Here is a 20,031-nt window from a genome sequence, read left to right on the forward strand (position 1 = left end):
GGCACTTTTTAAGAGTCTGTTTCTGTTTTTGTCAAAGTTTTTGCACATGGTAGGCAAATAGTTCTATGAGGCTTGCTGTGAAAAACAGCAGTACTAAGCTCCTTCTTCTCAATGTCCCTCTCTCTCCCCAGAAGCAGCCACTTCCAGGTCTTTTCACTGGCTCTTTTGCTATTTACTGCCACCACTAAATAGCATGTTTATTATTTCCTGATTTTTTGTTTGAGGCATTGTTTATTGCCTTTCCGCTATGAAAAAAATGAAGATTTTTTTTATCCTTCCCTTTATCCCCCTCCAGTATATGTACCCAATTCCTCCAAAACAAACCCACAATCCTATATCCCCAATTCTAGATCCAAAATGTTTCATAATTCACCCAACCTGAACTCATTTGGGAGTGAAACTGATGAATAACTACTAATTTTTATTGCTCAATGTAAATATTCATAATCAGCTGCAGAAATATTGATATGTTTGATTAGGGAGTGACAGCTAAGATCCTTCTGGAGATGTTCGATAATAAACTACCTATGTGCTATATTACAAAAAATTTTGAACTTCCCTTGTATTCCTTAAACAAATTTGAATTCTGAAACATATTTGGCCCAAGAGTTTCAGATATGGGATTATGGACCTGAATAATTATAATTTGGTTAGATAAATATTCAATGTTTAGATTATTATGACTATATAAATAAATTCTATTCACAGATAAGCCATGTTATGTATGATTTATGATACTATTAATGTCAAAACCATGCGGAATTACTGTTATAGATTAGCACATTTTAAATTATGTTAGGATAAGCGCATAGAATAGGAATTTTAGGGCAGCCCGGGTGGCTCAGCGGTTTAGCGCCGCCTTCAGCCCAGGGCGTGATCCTGGAGACCCCTGATCGAGGCCCACGTCGGGCTCCCTGCGTGGAGCCTGCTTCTCCCTCTGCCTGTGTCTCTGCCTCTCTCTCTCTCTCTGTGTCTCTGTCTCTCATGAATAAATAAAATCTTAAAAAAAAAAAAGAATAGGAATTTTATTTGATGGTTTTCTTATGTTATTCGGCAGAAATTTAAATTGAGCATCACTTTTAAGTGTTTGCTCATATTGTGCCTTCTCACTGACACCTTCCCATTACTTTATTTATTTATTTATTTATTTATTTATTTATTTATTTATCAGAGTTCAAAATCTTTTTAATAACAAGGCAGGATCTGGGGTTAGTTTTTGTAGCTGTGGCTGGCCCTGAGTCCTCCAGCTAGCTCAAAAATGAAGATAAGCTTACAGCCACTTTATACTTGCCTTATTTCCATAGAATTATAAAGTGTTTCTACAATTAAACATTTTAATATGAATGTTACTTTATAATAGAAGTTACTAGAAGAGCATTTTAGATCATCTAGAACATCTAGAAACATCTGAAAAGTTGAATTGCTCTAAATTGTTTTTAAATCATCTATTTTAGGAATCACTATATTTAAAAAATTATCCATAGTGCATGGTGAGCATAGATCGCCAGACTGTGATGACCAGTAGCTCAAGCCAAGTTGTAGGGTCAGAGTAGCTTTTGTGTAAAGCGGGCAGAATGAGAAAAAGGTGTTACAGGCAATAGAAGGTGGTGAAAATCTACATTTTTTGTCCCAAAGATAACATTGAGCACTGAGCTGGAAATATTGATAATATACAGGGTGTGGGCAAAGAAAAGGTAAAGGTGGGTCTTTTTAAAAGTATTGCTTCATCACCTTCTCTTTGACTTCTGCAGATGGTGTTTAAAGAAAGCTGACAAGTGATTTTGCCACAATTCTATCTACAGATCAACAAATCTGCAGAACAAATAAAAATCCACATATTTTTGCTATGGATATTACCTTTTTATACTGTATACCTTGTAAATTCTGATGTTTTTTCAATGTTGGAATTCACAAGAAAAATATGTTTGAGATATTTATCTAAACAGGGTTTATATATTATACATTTTCAGAAATGAATGTATTTTGTGTGTACAAAATTACAGATATTTAAAGATATTCTTTCTTTGATACTCATAGTAACTGTTAAAGTAAACCATTTTCTAAAATATGTTTGCTTTAAAACTTGCTTGTTTTTTTTTATAACTTATGTTTCATATTATGTACCATACCCTCTGTGCCAAAGCATTTTTGGAGGATCAACATGCCCCCAACATGTCATTTGACTGCAATAGAGCCAGACCCTAGGCATTCTCTGTAAACAATGTTCTTTATTTGATATTTATGAAATATACAAAATATTTATGCATACATAAAAAGCATTAAATTAGATCAAACCACCTAAAATGTATGAAATTATTAGTTTAAACCAATCAAGAATCTTCTAGAATAGATATTTTTAATTTTTATTTATGTTTTAAAGATTTTAGTTATTTATTAGAGAGAGAACTAGCAGGGGGAGCAGCGAGAGAGGGAGGGAGAGCAACAGAGAGGGGGAGAAGCAGATTCCTCACTGAGCAGGGAGCCCAATGTAGGACTCGATCCCATGACCCCGGGATCATGATCTGAGCTGAAGGCAGATGCCCAACCAGCTTAGCCACCCAGGCGCCCCTGATATTTTTAAAAGTGTAAGACAAAAGAACATAAATACACATTTAGTATGACTGTGAAAATGATATTGTGATATAATAAAGAATATCTTTGGTCTTTGGTCCTGGGTTTTGGGTACAGAGCTTCCAAAACCCTTGGAATTTCCTGAGAGATGGGTGTATGTTATACTAATAAAGTGACTCTAGGAGCCTTTAGTAGCTCAGGGGGTGGGGGTGGGGTGGGAGGGTTGTGGTAGTCACTAGAAAAACTAGCCACGTTATTAGAGGGCTAGGCCTTTCAGCCACCTGACCTCTAGAGATGAATCACAAGATGAATCATCACAGTGATTCTATCAACATGCCTGTATAATGAAACTCTGATTTAAAACAACAACTAGTGTTATACTATATGTTGGCAAACTGAATTTAAATAAAAATTTTAAAATGATAAAAATAAAACAACCACAACAAAACCTGGAACACTGAGACTAGGAGAACCTCCCTAGTTGGTAAACACATTGATATGCTGGGAAAATGATGTGACCAGATTCCATGAGGCAAGGGAAGAGAAATGCAAGGGTTGATGGGATTAAGGTGACAGTCTGGACAAAAACTGATAGATTTGAACAATCTTTATGTGAAGTGGTTATGACTCTTAATGAATTATGGGAACGGATATTGTGTCTGACTGGGAAACATTACCTAGCATTGTGAAACAGAAGGCATGTAAATCCTTCCTTCAAGCCACAGTCATTAGATAAACTAAATGGGAATGACTAAGATCGCCCAGGCTTATGCAGTATAGAACAGAGAGACTAGAGGGCTGGTATGGACAAATCCTCTGCACAACAGCCACATGTGGAGCATAAACTGGGGCTCGTGGCAAAAGCCCATAAGCACCTCCCAGCCATCCATGACTTATTGGTATTTTGGACTAGAGAATTTCCATTTGGAGGAGCAGTTACTAGCTTGCTATTAGACATTAATTGAAAGTGCCTCTGACTAAGGATATAAAAATAATCTTGAAACCTGAAATACCCAGGATGTCTTGGGTGATGTTAGAGTAATTAGGAAGGCAGTGCCCAGAAAAGTTCCATAATAAAACAGACATGGTGCGTGCAGAACACACCACCAAGGGAATGCATGGAGTTACACAGCATATCATGAGCAGTTAGACTCTCTTCCCCAGAAACGACCCTGGAACCATGAGAAGAGCTGCAGGATTCTATCATGACTCGGGCAGAGCCTGTAAACAGCTCTCAACAGACCAACAAACAGCTGCTTGGCTTATGGGTGGCAGTTTCAACATGAACACACAGCATTCAGCTTGGAAAGCCACCACTCTGACTGAAAAAGGTAAACACAAATTGGCTCAGTGAGCTGCACTGCATGCTGTTTGCTCTCATGTTTGGATTTTGACCTACTCACAGGCAGTGGTCAATGGCTCGGCCACATACATGGTCAGGCAGAAGGGCAACGGAAGATTGGCCTATTAAAGGGGTGCCCTTCTGGGGCACGACCCTATGGAAATCACTATGGGAATCTGAAGGGTGCATTCAAGTAGGCCATGTCAGTGCCCGTGAGAAGAACCCCTTTCCAGCATCAGAAGATGCCTGGAATGGACGAGCAAGTGTGCTCACTTGAGGTAGCCACTTGGGTTAATGGAGTGAGTGGAACTGAAACAATGCAGAGAGGTTGTATCTAGACATGCTCCTTTTGCACCCTCAGAGGCACAAAATGTCAACAGGAACTGTTTTGTCTGCCAACAAGAGAGATTTAGAGATTGCAGGTGGCTATGGGGAAGATTCCCTGGGGGGAGTCCTTGTACAGAGCTGGCAAGTCAGACTGATGCCGGTAGCCCTGCGGGGCTAAAAGTGGGTCCTGATGGGAGATAGACACTGGCTCTGAGTTGGGCTTTGCTTATGCAGTGGTAGATGCAAATGCTCAGAGTACTATCAAAGAACTGGAGCAGAAGATATTGCACTGATTTGGACCCTGAATAGCATTTCTTCAGACCAAGGGATACATTTTACAGCCATCATATCTTACAATGGGCCGAGAAGTACAATAGGCCCCCTTTGTCCACACAGGTGTATGTTCTGGGACCCCAAGTGCATACCTAAAACTGCAGGTAGTATCAAACCTTATACTGTGTTCCCTCCTTTACATACATACCTATGATAAAGTTTATAACTTAAGCACAGTAAGAGATTAACAATAACTACTAATAAATATAACAATATACTACAGTAAGAGGTGAATGTGGTGTCTCTCCCTCTCTCTCAAAATATCTTATTGTGCTGTACTCATCCTTCTTGCAATGATACGATAAAATGTCTATGTGATGAGATAAAGTGAGGTGAACGATGTGGGCATTGTGACATTGGGCTACTACTGACCTTCAGACAATAGGTCAGAAGGGGGAATGCTTGTTTCTGGACCTTGGTTGACCACATGTGATTGAAACTGTGGAAATCAACACCACAGATGAAAGGGGACTACTGTACCTTCCTCAGGGTAGTACTCTGGTAAGGAATTATGACAGGCAGACATTGGTTATCTAAGTGGTGGGGAGATGGAGGCAAGAAGGGCTGGCTTAAAAGCCTTCATGAGTGTGTGCTCACACTCAACATGAGGCTAGGGGAGTGTTCCTACTACTCTGGATCTGGGGTGGAGGGGTTGGGGGAGGATGCTGGTATGCCAACTATACTTTTTTTTTCTTTTCCCACATCACCTTAACTTTCTTTTTCCTACCTGCACAGTGGCCCTTAGGCCAAGGCTGCAACTGTATTGCTGGAAGGAGGAATGACTCCTAAGCAACAAACTATTATAAAATATTTGTCAGAATTCCTAAGGGCCTGATGGGTGAGCTGTGCTTTCACTCTATCTGGTGATATTGAGGCTAACAATGAATAAATTATATTGCCTATTGGTAGAAATAGCCCACTAGGTTTGTACCTGCATAACCCTACCCTAGATGAATGGGAAGGGGAGGCACTTGCTAGACTCGTATTGTTGCTTGCAATCTAAACCAGCACAATGGTTGAACCTAGGGTACCTTCCAAAGGTGAAAAGGTTTGGGTATAAATGCAGAGGAGGAATAGTGGTTAAGAATAAGGAACGAATAAATTGGTCATGCAATGAGAAAATTCCAGTATTAATGCTTAGAAAGAAGCTCAGAGCAAGAGATGAGATTGTCTTTTAGCTCAATTATTCCAGATGCCTGCACGTGTGAAGCTGAGCCCGCTCCTGCTTTGGGAACTTGACCAAGTTAAATGGAAGGAAGCCTGCAAACCTATGTGCCCTCACTCTGTGTGACATTCTGGTCCTAGGATATAATGGACTAATTATTAGAGACTGGATGGGCTCTAGAAATGTGCCAGTGTCTTTTGACTCTTACTTTTCGGGTTATGTCTATCATAATGTGATATGCTATTACACACTGGCATTATTAGAAAGATAATACTGATATTGATAATCAAATGTATTGGGGAATTGATCAATAGCTTCCTATCCTTACCCCACATTGACTCTTGTTGCTATGTCTTTTATGCTCAGTCAGGTATGTACCTTGCCATAAAAGATCCTGTGGTCAAAGACCAGGGGATGACCTGTGACATAATAAAGGATATATCAGGTCTGAGGTGAGGTGTGTAGGGGGTAGCTGATACAGAGCTTCCAAAACTCTTTGAATTTCCTTAATGATAGGAGTATTTTTGTTATGCTAATGAGGTGTGTGTGTGAGATGGGGACTAGATAGCTTCAGCATCAGGACTGATCAGTGGGAAAACCACATGGTGGAGGGCTAAAACTTTCAGCCACCTGATTTCCAGGGAGAGGAGGAGTTCAATCACATGGCCAGTGATTTAATCAACTATACCCATGCAATAAAACCCATGGCCAGTGATTTAATCAATTATACCTATGTAATAAAACCCTGATAAAAAAAATTCAGGACAGCAAGGCCTATGAGAGCTTCCTGCTTGGTGAGCACATCAATGTACCAGGAAGGTTGAAGACAGGGCATGGCAGCTCTATGCCTCCCCACTTTCCCCTCCAGACCTCTCCTTTCTCCTGGATCTGGCTCTATGCATCTCTTTGATTTGGCTGCTCCTGACTTGTATCTTTTATAATAAAACTGCATTTGAAAGTAAAGCATTTCAGTGAACTCAGTGAGTCACTCTAGTGAACTATCAAACCCAAAGGGGGCATGGTAGGAATCCCCAAATTTGCAGCCAAATTAGAAGTGTGGGTATCCTGGGGTCCCTGCATGTGGCTGGCACCTGAAATTAGAGCAGCCAAGTTGGGGATCTTGTCCTCTAATTTGTGGGACCTGACACTAACTCTGGGTAGTAGAACACCTTGTTGTTATCAGAATTGTTAGAACGCAGACATATTTCATTATATTTTTTAAGTGTTTATTATTTTTTTTATTATTTTAACTGTTTAAATTTTAGTAAAATAAATATAAAATTTATCCTTTTAATCATTTTTCTTTTTAAACTTTTTATTGAAATATAATATAAAACATATATAAATAAATACAATTTATAAGTAAACTGTTCAATCATATCTCACAAACTGAATTCACTCTTATACCCAGCATCTGGGTGAAGAACAGAATATTTCAACATTCCAGAAAAGAAAAGAAGTATGTTGAAATGACAAACATTTTCATAAAAGAAACCTAAATATGTTAATTAAAATGGGAGTGAGAGAGGTAATCACTTTCCAATGCATATGCATATACCCAGTCTATTATCTACCTTTCCAAAATTTACTTCATGGAGGACTTTCTAAGTAGTATTTATATTACTATTATTATTATTTTTAATATTTTATTTATTTATTCATGAGAGAGGCAGAGACACAGACAGAGGGAGAAGCAGGCTCCATGCAGGGAGTCCGATGTGGGACTCGATCCCAGGACTCCAAGATCATACCTTGAGCCAAAGGCAGACGCTCAACTGCTGAGCCACCCAGGCATCCCAGTATTTGTGTTATTAATGTTTGAAAGCTCCTGTGGCAATAATTTTAGGATATAAAGAATCAAAGTAATCCAACACGTTTATCATTTAAGTTTTTCATAAATTTAGACTCCAAGACCTAGTGCCTAAACATTCTCAAGTCAGGAGAGGAGTGAGAAGAATATTTCTTGCCCATTCTAGATATATTTCTAAAATAGTGGTAAGATATATATAACAAAAGTTACCATTTTAACCATTTTTAAGTGTATGATTCAGTGGCATTAAGTATATCCACAATGCTGTGGAACCATCACCACTGTCCATTTCCAGACTCATTCATCTCAAACAGGAATTCTGTACTCATTAAAAAATAAAGCCCCATTTCCACCTCCCCACCAGTGCCTGGCAACCACTATTCCTTCTGGCTCAATGACCTTCCCTATTGCAGGCACCTCATATAAGTGGGGTACAATAGTCTGGCTTATTTCACTTAGCACAGTATTTTCAAGGTTCATCCATGTTGTAGTATGTGTCAGAATTTCCTTCCTTTTAAAGGCTGAATAATATTCCACTGTATGTCTATACCACATTTAGTTTATCCATTCATCTGTTGACAGACATTTTTTGTCCGTCTTTTTACTACTGTGAAATAATCCTGCTATGAACATTGATGTACAAATATATATACATTTCCATAAATCCATCCTCATGTATTTTTCTTGTATAAAAAAACTTTTGGAACATCTTACAATTTAGAGGTCAAATAAAAACTAACGGTAACATATATTTTAAAGAGTCCAATGTTTTATTTTCAGAATTAGTATTTGTTCACGCTGAAGATTCAGGTATAAAATAATGGACAAAAAACTGGAACATAAGCAACACTACACAGGTGTGTCATAAACATATAAGGATATATTGCTAATTATTGGACTAAAATATATAAACAATGAAATTACATCAATTATTTTGTGATTAGTCTTTCTGAATGTATTTTTAGTATTAAATACACAGCAAATGCTTATACTTAAAGATTCTACTTTTTTTTTTTAGCAATGAAAATATGATTATCCTTGGTTAATCAGAATTAGTTTCAAAAGGTAAAAAACTTCTTCAAAGTAAGCAAGAAATTTAGTGCCTTAGACCTACATTCTTGCTAGACTGGCTGCTTGATGAGCGCTCTCGTTCTTTAGTAATTTCCATCTCAATTTTGGCTCTGATTTTCTCCCAATCTATTTGGAGCTACAAAAGAAGAAAAGAAGAAACATACTGATATAGTATAACATATTTTTGCTTAATTCAAGGTAACCAAGAGCAGAGAAAAATAGAATTGATGGCTTCTAAATCAGTAGTGAAAAGGAGAGCATGAAAGACAAATTAAGAAATAATGCTCCAACAAAAAAATACCTTTAAGAATAAGAACAAATAGAACAATTACCACAATAAAAGGCAAAGACTCTCATTATGATTCAAAAGATCAAAATCTAGTTGTAGGTACATCTAAAGAGTCCCACAGAGTCTTAGGATTCTGCATGGGTGCCTGAGGGACAGGCGTGAGAAGGTGAAACAAGAGGAAAAATGGACAAGATTCTAGCCATGAGGCCAGGTTTCAAATGGGTTAGTACTTCACCACTTATATACTGAAGTTTCCATTAGATGCCTATGAGAAAAGATAGAGGAGCATTTTCTTCTCCTGAGCACTCTCTGAAAAAGTGTCTTTTTTCAACAATTTTTAAAGTAATATAGATACGGTGATGGTTTAGACAATGACAGAAAGGTATTAAAGGTAGGTAGCAAGACTGGGGGACATGCAAAAACAATCACTGAAAAGTGGTATCATTCTTGTTTCCCTTTTCTTTTTTTCGATTCCTATGCCTAACATGGGACTCAAACTTACAAACTCAAACTTCCTATGCCTAACATGGGACTCAAACGAGATCAAGAGTCAACTGAGCACCCATGGTCCTTCCCTTTGATCCATTTGATCCATGATGCAGTGCCCCCTGCCCTGCGTTTCTTTTCCCTAAACTCATTACACTTGGTGTTAGCAATGGACTCTGCTCTGAGTTCTATGAACAATTTCTTTAGGAAAAAGCATTCCATTGTTTCAAAAAAGTGTGGAGATCACTACTTTAGGAATGTGTGTTCTCTCAGGCAAGACATAGAAAAAGTGGGTCCTAGATTAAACTAACTCTGATTTACAATGAAATAAACCCAAACTGAGACTGAGCCAAAGTGAATAGGTTTCACCTCCATATAGGGGAGCTGAATGAAATAAGTAGCACTAAACCAGAATGAGGTACTACATCCTGCCTTAGCAGATTTATTTCCAGTAACTGGGAGATTAATTTAATCTTATCAGGACTTCATGCCTTTTTTCTTTTTTTTTAAGATTTATTTGAGAAAGAGGGAGAAAGAGTGCAGGGGCGAGGGGTAAAGGGAGAGAGAGAATCTCAAGCAGACTTCTCGCTGAGTGTGGAGCAAGAAGCAGGCCATTCCCACAACCTTGAGATCATGACCTGAGCTGAAATCAAGAGCTAGAGCTTAAATGAGCCACACAGGCGCACCCATGCCTCTTTTATTTTGTGCTGGAAGTTGATGGCATTAAGCATGTGATTCTTTTTTATTCCAATATCCTTCAACTAAATTTCTGTACAGTAATTTGTGGATATTTTGGTCACTTTATAAAAAATGATAATTCCACATACTTGTTTATAAAATAGATGAATTAAAAGAATCCCTCTTACTCATAGAAGATGAATGTCTATGGTAAGATGCAAGTGACAGTTCATTGCAAGGCAGAACAAATGTTAGATTATTTGAAAAACTCATTTTTCCATCGGGGCAGAACTTGATGTTTTTAAATGGCAAAACACTCATTTCTAGGTCTAACAAAACATTTGCAAAGAGAAAGACAAAACTTGATTAATGCCTTGGCGTTCTTCCAGCCTTAAATTGACTTATATGTTTCTCAAATCCATCAAAATAAAAATCATCTATTGACCATACACTAAACAACTGTTGCTCTGTTGCACCAGAAGTCCGCCAAGTAAATTGATGACGTCTATATTAGTCACTTGTTACAGTACAAATGAGAGTGTCAATTGATAGCTATCCTATTGAAAATAAATGTTTCACTTTCATTTTGGCATTAATCCAGTTTTAGAATAGTGTTCTACTGATAATTTAGTTCTTAGAATATTTTTACGACTGGGTTTCAGATAAGGATGTACTCATGACAGCTTTCAAGTGACTGACTTCTACACTAAGACACATCTTTTTCTATTATAGGGAGTGTCAGTACTAGTTGGCACTTCTTATTCTAGTCCTTGGTAAATTCTTCTTATTCATGTAGAAGTCATTTCAAAATCATACCAAATAGCTTTCCATCCTCTCTTACACTCAGTTGAAAATCAGCTTCTTTACAAAAAATACAGTGGCCATCAGACATGAATTCATTTAATCCCCTTCTTCACACAAACTTACCTACATCCGTATCCATCTCTCTTTCCCTCTGTCCCAAGCCAACCTCTTCACATACGTCCCTGATCCCATCTTCCACTCACTGGGACATCTATCTGCAGTTATTACCTACATAATTCAACATCCGTCTCCTCACTGGCTGCTCATCATTCTTCCCCTTCAATTCTGTCTCCCTGCAAACTACCACCCTCTTTCTCCTTCTCATTCCTGACTCTTTCGCCCCAGAGCACTGTAATAATGACTGTGTTCCTACTATACTTCATAAACTTTTCACTCCTGCCACCATCAAGTGTCTTCATTTTTCATCCTATATATGATTCAATTATTCATTCAACAAATATCTGTGCTTATTATATGCCAAAGATTGTTCTAGGTGCAAGGATTCAGCAGTGAACAAAAAATAAAAATCACTCTTCACAGAAAGATAAGCAAAGATAACAGTGGAAGATATAAAAATATATAAAATGTGAGAAATGGTAAGAGTTCTGAAAATATGGAAGGGAAATAGTGAGTGCCAGGGGTGGAGTTGGAGGGTGGGGGGAGAATGGATATTGTGTTTCAAATAGAGTGGTAAGAAAAGGCCTCCCTGAGAAGCTGACATGAAGACCTACAAGAGACAAGTAAGTCCATGGGTATCCAGGGAATAGCACGATGACAAAAGGGAAAAAAAAGGTCCTGATGTAGAAGCATTCTCTAGACCTTGTTGACCACAGCTCTTTGAAAAACCTCTCAGAATGTACAATTCCATTCTCTTCTGGTTTGTGCTTTCCTTTCTAAATGTTCCTCCCAGTCATCTTTTTTTTCCTCTTGTATCTTTTCCCTAGACAACCTCTTAACTGTTAGTATTCACCAGGGTTCCAACCACAACTTTTTTATACTTTCTCTAGGAGATCACATTAACTCACATAGCTTCAACTATGTGTACTTGGTCATGACCATAAATTTCTTTATCATGTCCTGATTCTTCCTTTGTCAATATCCTTCAATGTTCACAATTATATTTCCAATTGCCCGTGAAGATAGCTCCATCTGGATACCCCACAGAGACTTCAACAAAAAATGTATATTTTCATGTATTCCAACTCAAAAAGACTAAAACATGCATATTCTCATGTTATCTAGATTAATGGTACCCTTCCCATCTACCAGTCACTCACCCTAGAAATGTTCAAGCTGTTCTCAAATGTCTTGCCTAACCAATTTAACCTCCTCTCCTCCCACCCCCAATCACAGTGTTCTCTTGATTTTACAACCAATCCAATTTTTTTCTTACATAATAATTTAACACCCTTTCCATCTCCTGGTGGAACTATTATACTAACCTCCTAACTGGTCTCCTAATCACTATTCTTACCTAAAATCCATCTTCTACATCAGAAGTTATCTTTCAAATCTTTATCTGGATTGCAAAATTCCAAGTCTTCCCTTGTCTACATTGTGAAGTCTACTCTCTTAACATGGTATTAAGACTCTTCAATGTCTGGTTGCAACCAATATTCCAACTACTCAGAACCCAAGATCCAGAGTGGTTACTAGGGACTCCTTTCCCATTCTTTCAACACTTCATGCATTTGCTCTTATTATCATATCCTTTCACTGACTGACAAAATCCTACTCAAGATAATTTTGTAGAAAACTCAATTTTCCATTTATTTTGAGGAATCAGGATTTTAAAAGGGAAAAGCAATCATGTTCCTTCATTTCAGTGATTTCATATATGTCTTAGGATAAAGACCAATATCCTTAATTTGCCCTATGAAACCCTTAAGTCAATCTCCCTTTGTTTACTGTTTCTCACCTAAGATCCTTTCCTCTACTTGGGACATGTCCACCCCTAGTTTCTCTTCCCCTCTCACCCCAGTCAGCTTCTACTCTTTATTCTTGAGAGCTCAGTGCAAATATTGTTTGCCTTGCTTAGAAAGTCTTTGCTAGTCCCCACCAATCTAGGTCAGTTTCCCCACCCATAGAGTTTTATGGCACCTTCAAGGCAATTATCACAATTGAAATTAGCAACTGTATAATTATCACTTCCATTGCATATAAGCTTCCTAAGGCTGGGGTCAGTGTCTGCCATGTTTACTTTTATATTCAAAGTAGCAAGAGGAATACATTATCTGCCAGAAGTGCTCAATAAATATTGAATGAATAAGAGGTAACTACCTAGCAGATGAGCTATCACCTAACAATTTCTCTTGGGTTTTGTGTCTCAGACCTCAGAAGATCATAAGGCCGTAAAACCTGCAAAAGAGCTTAGATAGTAGCTATGCCTAGAGTGATTTGTCTGAACTAGAGTGTTGGCTCTTCTGGATCTTCTTCAAAATTCTATACTTTCTGAAATTCTGCTCCCAAGCAGTTGGTTTGTTATATTTCCACTATTTTCTTTCTACTAGAATAAAATTTTAAACATCTGGTTTTTCTACTTTTCTTCTTGTACAGAATATATTCGGTAGATTGAATATATTCAAGCATATTTTATTTGCCAGAATTGAAAATTATTTTACAAATTCCACTGAACACTATTGTAGGCCAGGTAGAATGACTCTGGTAGTTGGGGTGGGGTCTCAGAAGACAGTTCATCTTGTATGAATCCCACATTTCCATATTTGAAACTAGAAATGCCCAAATAACATTTCAGGGATCATTAATACAAATGTATATGAAACTTTTAACTTCTTACAAGCTTTCGCATTATGCCATGTGAGCCCACCAGAATTCATCACATATCTAGAATATCTCAGTTTTTAAAAAGATTTATTCATTTTGTGTTTGTGTGTGTGTGTGAGAGAGAGAGAGAGAGAGAGAGAGAGAGAGAGCATATGAGTGCAGGGGGAGGGGCAAAGGGAGAGGGAGAGAAAGAATCTCAAGCAGGCTCCATGTTCAGAGAGGAGCCTGAGGTGGGGCTCAATCTCACGACCCTGAGATCAGGATCTGAGCCAAAACCAAGAGTTGGATGCTCAACTGACTGAGCCACCCAGGCTCCCCTAATTTCTCAGTTTTTAATAATGGTCTCTTTAAATCTTAGTTCTCAACTAAAACGTTTATATAATCAAAATTTTGGATTAGATAAATAGCGGGAAATTTTTAAGTAAAAAATAATTTTCTTCTTAAAATACTGCTTTGTAATTTCTAGATAGCTTTCAAATTATATTAATGAAGAAAAAAAGAGGAAAGTCAAAGTAACCTATATAGTTTCAAGATTAAAAAAAAAAAACCTCAAATACCCCAAAAAGTATATGTTGTTCTGGTTATCCCATTTTGAAGATTTTTGCCACTCTTGTGATTGGTAACAGTTGAATACATAGATAGTAAGAAAGATAAAAATGTTAAGTTGTTGCTATCTAAAATATCATTTTAATTATAATATAAGATATAAATTTGAGGGTAAGAATTATACTTTCTTTTATTTATTTAAAAGAGAGAGAAGAGCACAAGCAGGGGGAGGGGCAAAGGGAGAGGGAGAAGCAGGCTCCCCGTTGAGCAGCATATTTTCTCTGTGCTCCAAAGCACCTAATGTGAAAATACTGAAAAAAACATTGATGGCAAGGGTGATGAAGAAACACAGTAGCATGAATCTGCTTAAAAATTATGCAATAAATATATTTAATATGGTTGCTCAGTTTTAACATATATTTTCAAAACCATGATAAAAAAGATCAAGTAATCAGTGATTCTCTGGGCTGCTTAGCACTGTAGTGGTGGTGGCTGCTGTCATATTTTATGAATTAGAGTGCAATCCTCAGAGGTCTCTGCGACTCTGAGTTTGTCCCAATAGTAGAGCAAGCTCTTATAGCCCAAACTCTCAGAGGATTCATTTTCAGTACTGAACTTCCAAATGAAAAAAAAAAAAAAAAAAAAAAAGTCTGCAGAGCATCTATAAAATGCACCCCTTCTTGGGGTACCTGGATGGCTCAGTCAGTTAAGTGTCTGCCTTTAGCTCAGGTCAGAATCTGGGGGTCCTAGGATTGAGCCCCGCATTGGGCTCCCTGCTCAGGGGGGAATCTGTTTCTTCGTCTCCCTCTGCCCCTCCCCCTGCACATGCACACTCTCAAATAAATAAATAAAATCTTTTTTAAAAAACATACACCCCTTCCTATCAAGAAACAGACAACTTGTGTCTATCCTGGATCCAGATGTTGAAGTTGCACTGCAGAACTCATAAGAATGGCCCCAAAGGCTTTACTACCTTGAGAACTGTTTGAAGCCCAAACATGTAGATCACAACATTCAGTATTCTAAATATGGTGTGAGATAATAGAAAATATATATATTGGTTTCTGCTCCAAGTTCCTGGCACAGAACTCCTGAAATTCTTGTAATTTCCTAAGTGATAAGAAGACTAGGGGGCATCTTTTGTTCTAATATTTGGTCTTTGACCTCAGTTACTGACACAGGGCTCCTGAAACCTTTATAATTTCCTGAGTGATAGGAGCATTTTTGTCTTAAAGAGACAACTACAGTTGAGTTCTTGGATGGCTCCTGGATGAGGGCTGGTCACTAGAAAGACCAAGCCATGATTAGAAGCTTGGAATTTTCAGTCCTGCCCCCATCCTCTTGAGAAGGGAGATGTGCTGAAAATGGAGTTAATGATCTATCATACCTATGTAATGAAGCCTCCATAAAATTCCAAACCACAGGGTTCAGAGAGCTTCTGGGTTGATGAACACACTGGGAGGGTGACTCACACCAACCCCCCAAAAAACAAGAGCTCCTGAGGTTAGGGCCTTTCCAAACCTTGCCCTAAGTATATTTTCATCCAGTTGTTCATCTGTATTCTTTATCATATTCTTTAATAAACTTATGTTTTAAATAAACATAAGTAAATGTTTTCCCTTAGTTCTGTGAGCTATTCCAGCAAATTAATCAAAACGGAAAGTGAACATGAGAACCTCTGATTTATAGTCAGTCAGTCAGTCAGTCGGAAGTATAGCTAACAACCTGGACTTGTGTCTAATAGCTGAAACCTAGGCCAGGGTTACTAGGATCTCTGATCTATATCTGGTCAGTCAGAAGCCCAGGTGATAACCTGGGCTTGCAACCACATCTGATGGGGGTGGGAAGCAATCCTGTGGGACTGAGCCCTTTATTTGTGGAATCTGATGCTATCTCTGGGTAGGTAGTATCAGAATTGAGTTAAATTATAGGACACCCAGCTGGTGTTAGAGAATTGGTTGGCATGGGGAAAAACCTCCACACAATAGGTGACCAGAAGCAAAGTATTCTGTGTGAATAATAAAGGAGACTCGTGAAAGACTCGTAGTAGGGAAGAACTATGTTTTTCTCTATAAGGAGAAAGACAGTTTTTCAAGTCATCTGGTAAATGATAATGTTGGCTTTAGTAGAAACTGTAGGTACTTTCTTTCCTTTTCCCAGGTTTCCTCTAATTTACCCTGCCCTTTAGGACAGGTCAGGACATTCCATTTTATTCTATCTCCAAGGAGCAGCACTCCCATATAGTCTATAAGCTCCACAAAAACAGAAACCATATCTGACTAGGCATCCAGCATAGTATCTGGCCCAGAGTGAGCACTCATAAACGTTTTTTGAATAAGTGAATGAATAAAAGGCTAAAAAAAAATCAACTAGTTCACAGAGCTGGGAGCAAGGTTGCCCCTGTCTTGGGATTACAAGGCTCTTGGGTCTGCATGGCTAGAGGGGAACTCTGTTTCTGTTGTCTGAGCCTGGAAGGATCTAAGCAGGTGACTGCAACAGTCCTGCTCTAGGCACTTGGGCAAACTGCTCCACCCTTCTTGTGGGCTGATATGTACTAGGATGACTTTCTTCTAATTATAAAGATAAAACGTGAGATTTTGGTAGGGATTTGAAAGGCAAAGGCTTAGCCTTCTTTGGTTCTAGGCAGTGAAGTCTCCCTGAGCTAGGCTCCTCTCCCTAGAATTTTGCGAAGTGACAAAGTATCCATTTTTCTGGCCAGTGCTCTATGTGTTTATGTATTTCCTCTGGAGCAGAAAGGGCAGCTGGTGGAAGACAAAATTCAGGAGTCAGAAACCTGTATCCCAGCCATTTATATTGTTTACATAAAAATATCAATTAGCACCCAACTTTAACACAAATTAAATATTATGAAAACAGACTTAATCAAAACATAGCTTTAAGATTCCAGAAAAAAAATCAGTAATAAAACTATATAGGCAAAATATAATATCATAAGGCAAAAAGTTATTTTTTGGAGATTATGGCAAGAATTATTCCAGTTTTGTCTTGTTAAGATGAATATTACATATAACTTATAAAGCATAGACAATATCATAAAAATACTGTATAATACTTACACCTTCTGCATACTGCAAGTATCGTTTATTAGTTTCCTGTTTACCAAATGTCTCCAAAAACTTTTGACGGTACGCAAGAACTGTATCAACATGTGTTTTGTATTTTACAGCCAATTCAAGTGCCCTATAATGAGAAACAAAACAGATTATCATCATTGCTTGTATTAGCCTGTAAATGCAGTAGAGTTTTGGGGTAAGGGAATAGAACAAATGGTCTATGTTGTTTCCTCTCTACTCATCTCTCAATACAGAACACCATTCCCTACCTCATCCATCTTGCAAATTCCTACTTATACTTCAAGGTTCAGATCAGATATGATCTCTTTTCCCTGACCACCTCCCTTTATAGAAATAAATGACCATTATCTTATCTGTGTCCCATAATATTTTATGCTTATTATTATTACTATGAGCACTGCTTACAGTATATCATAATTATTATTTATGAGTCTGTCTCCTTCTTATCCTATAATTTATTGAAGGGAAATCTGGGTCTCATTTCTCTTTGGTGAGTACTCCAGAGTGTGTGTATGGTAAATGGTCATTGAAAAATTCATTAAAATCATAATAAAATCCAAGTGAATGAACTCCCCCGCCCCCTTGTAAGTGGTTCAACTATCTTGACCATTTTTTTAGTCTATAATTTTTTCTGCTCTAGAATTTATTTATCTAAAGTCTAGAATTTATTCTGCTCAATATTCAATTAAATACTGATATCCTTTATAATACAGAAAATTTAAAATATTATAAAACTAAAATTTATGGATAATAAAAATCTGACAAAATGCCCTTTGCCATTCAAGTCTTAGAAAAAGTTAATAGCCATTTAAATTTTATAATCCACGGGATCCCTGGGTGGCGCAGTGGTTTGGCGCCTGCCTTTGGCCCAGGGCGCGATCCTGGAGACTCGGGATCGAATCCCACGTCGGGCTCCCTGCATGGAGCCTGCTTCTCCCTCTGCCTGTGTCTCTGCCTCTCTCTCTCTCTCTGTGACTATCATGAATAAATAAATAAAATCTTAAAAAAAAATAAATTTTATAATCCAATTAATATCTATCAATATAACTAAGTTATTTTTAAGGTAATATTTTCTTTAAATCTCAGGCAAGAACTAAATGAACTGCTGGTAGTATAACAGCAAAGACTTAAAAATCTATATATTGGTAATTTGGAGGGAAGTGAAAAGATTAACCCTCATTTTTTGGCCTATATGTGTATATAGATTTTGGTCAGCATCTCAGCCCATGATCCTCTGCATAATTCATATTAGTTGAGTCAAGAACAAACCAGTACAGTATAGCTTTCCACTGTTCACTGTAATCCTGTTTTTAAGTTTGGAATTAAAGCACATTCTTTTTCAAGTTCCCTTGCTTTCTAATGACATATAACTGACTTCTGAATAGGCCAGTCATGATTTATTTATCAGAACCAGCTATTGTAAACCTGTTGTTTTAGAAAAAATCAACTACTACCTAGATTTTTTGCAACATGTAACCCTTCAGTAGGAAAATCTGTTTCATTCTTAGCATGCTTTGATTTGACCTAAATAGTTACTTTAAAAAGTATCTTAGATATACCATGTGTATTGACAATTGAGAGAAATAAAGACAATATAAAAAATTATCAATGTAAGTCATGTGTAATACAAATGATAATGCCAAAATTAGCAAAATTATTTCTTATAAAAATATATTTACATAAACCACATGGCTAACTCCAAGGATCAGTATTTGTTACCCATCACAAATTCCTCACAAAGTTCCCTCATTCCTCTGTGACTTTAAGTCTTTCAGATTTACACAGAAAAGAATGTAGAAGTACTGCAACAGAGAGGAACAAAAGTGAAATGTAAGAAGGCAAAAACTAAGTCACAGAAACTCAAAAAATGAGAAATAGAAGTAAAAGACGCTTTAATCCTTCTAATCCTCTCCCATATCACCCTTTCTATATTCCCAAGACTCTGATTCCAGTGTGGATGTGTGAGTGGAGATTCTGGTGAACCAGCTCTCTGGCACCTGAAATATGCCATTTTCTGTTCCTTTTTTATGACTGAACATCATTGTGGAAGGAATTCTTGATTGTGCAAAACTATAAGTATTCCAAGTGGAGAATACATAAGCATCTATTTTGGGTTGGACTTTTCAAAAAGAAAACTATCTCCAAAGAGATAATTTGTTATGGTACATCATACATTTATTTATGTAGAAAGGATAAAATATGGTATCTAATACTGCATTTAGATACTAGATGACAAGTATTAGCTACATGATAGTCATTATAAGATATGTATTAATTATCTGATTAAAGAGCAATAGCTAAAGGTAAACATTCAAGTTATATGTACTACTTTAAATGTTCTCTAAAAGCATACACTGGGTAAAGAATGTTTTTTTATCATACAGAGGAGGGAATTCACTCCAATTATATAAAGGTTATGGGAACAGCATGTCTCTAGCTTTAAAATGGTTATTTGGCAACCAAACAAATGTGACATTAGATTATGGGGCTGGAATAAATCCATGTATCCTCTCTGATTTTAAATAGAAGGAAGTTATATAAAAAGATTTTATAACTTCAAAATATGATATTTTACATAACTTGAATGAAGAAAAATCACTTTATATAACTGGTAGAAGTAGAGAAATTATTTTTTATTAGTACTTACATAAAGTTTCTAATTTCTATCTCTCTTAACTACAATTTTTGAGAACAGACTACCACCAAATGTCCAAAGTGAACAGCAAATAG

The 20,031-nt window shown here is 37.3% G+C and overlaps 2 protein-coding genes across 10 annotated transcripts in view; one reads left to right on the forward strand and one right to left on the reverse strand.

Moving 5' to 3' along the window:
• The window catches only part of C34H3orf80 (chromosome 34 C3orf80 homolog), a 57,269-nt gene that overhangs the window by 15,977 nt on the left and 21,261 nt on the right, over positions 1-20,031 (forward strand). Inside the window, exon 2 of one of the 3 annotated variants that reach the window (XM_035710267.2) lies at positions 3,736-4,584. The exons of the other annotated variants lie outside the window; for them this stretch is intronic. The gene's annotated coding sequence lies outside the window, so the exon portion shown is untranslated. Of the gene's footprint in view, positions 1-3,735; positions 4,585-20,031 lie in introns of those variants that run through there. 3 annotated transcript variants of the gene reach the window in all.
• Positions 8,296-20,031, reverse strand: part of IFT80 (intraflagellar transport 80) — a 123,301-nt gene continuing 111,565 nt past the window's right edge. For all 7 annotated transcript variants that reach the window (XM_049105826.1, XM_049105828.1, XM_025425417.3 and 4 more), the window contains 2 exons: positions 17,284-17,407; positions 8,296-8,755 (listed from right to left, as the gene is read on the reverse strand). In XM_049105826.1, coding sequence (XP_048961783.1) covers positions 8,645-8,755; positions 17,284-17,407 — 235 coding nt within the window. In that variant the 3' untranslated portion in view covers positions 8,296-8,644. The remainder of the gene's footprint in view (positions 8,756-17,283; positions 17,408-20,031) is intronic.

The sequence above is a fragment of the Canis lupus genome, chromosome 34, assembly GCF_003254725.2.
Source record: "Canis lupus dingo isolate Sandy chromosome 34, ASM325472v2, whole genome shotgun sequence".
NCBI lineage: Eukaryota > Metazoa > Chordata > Mammalia > Carnivora > Canidae > Canis > Canis lupus.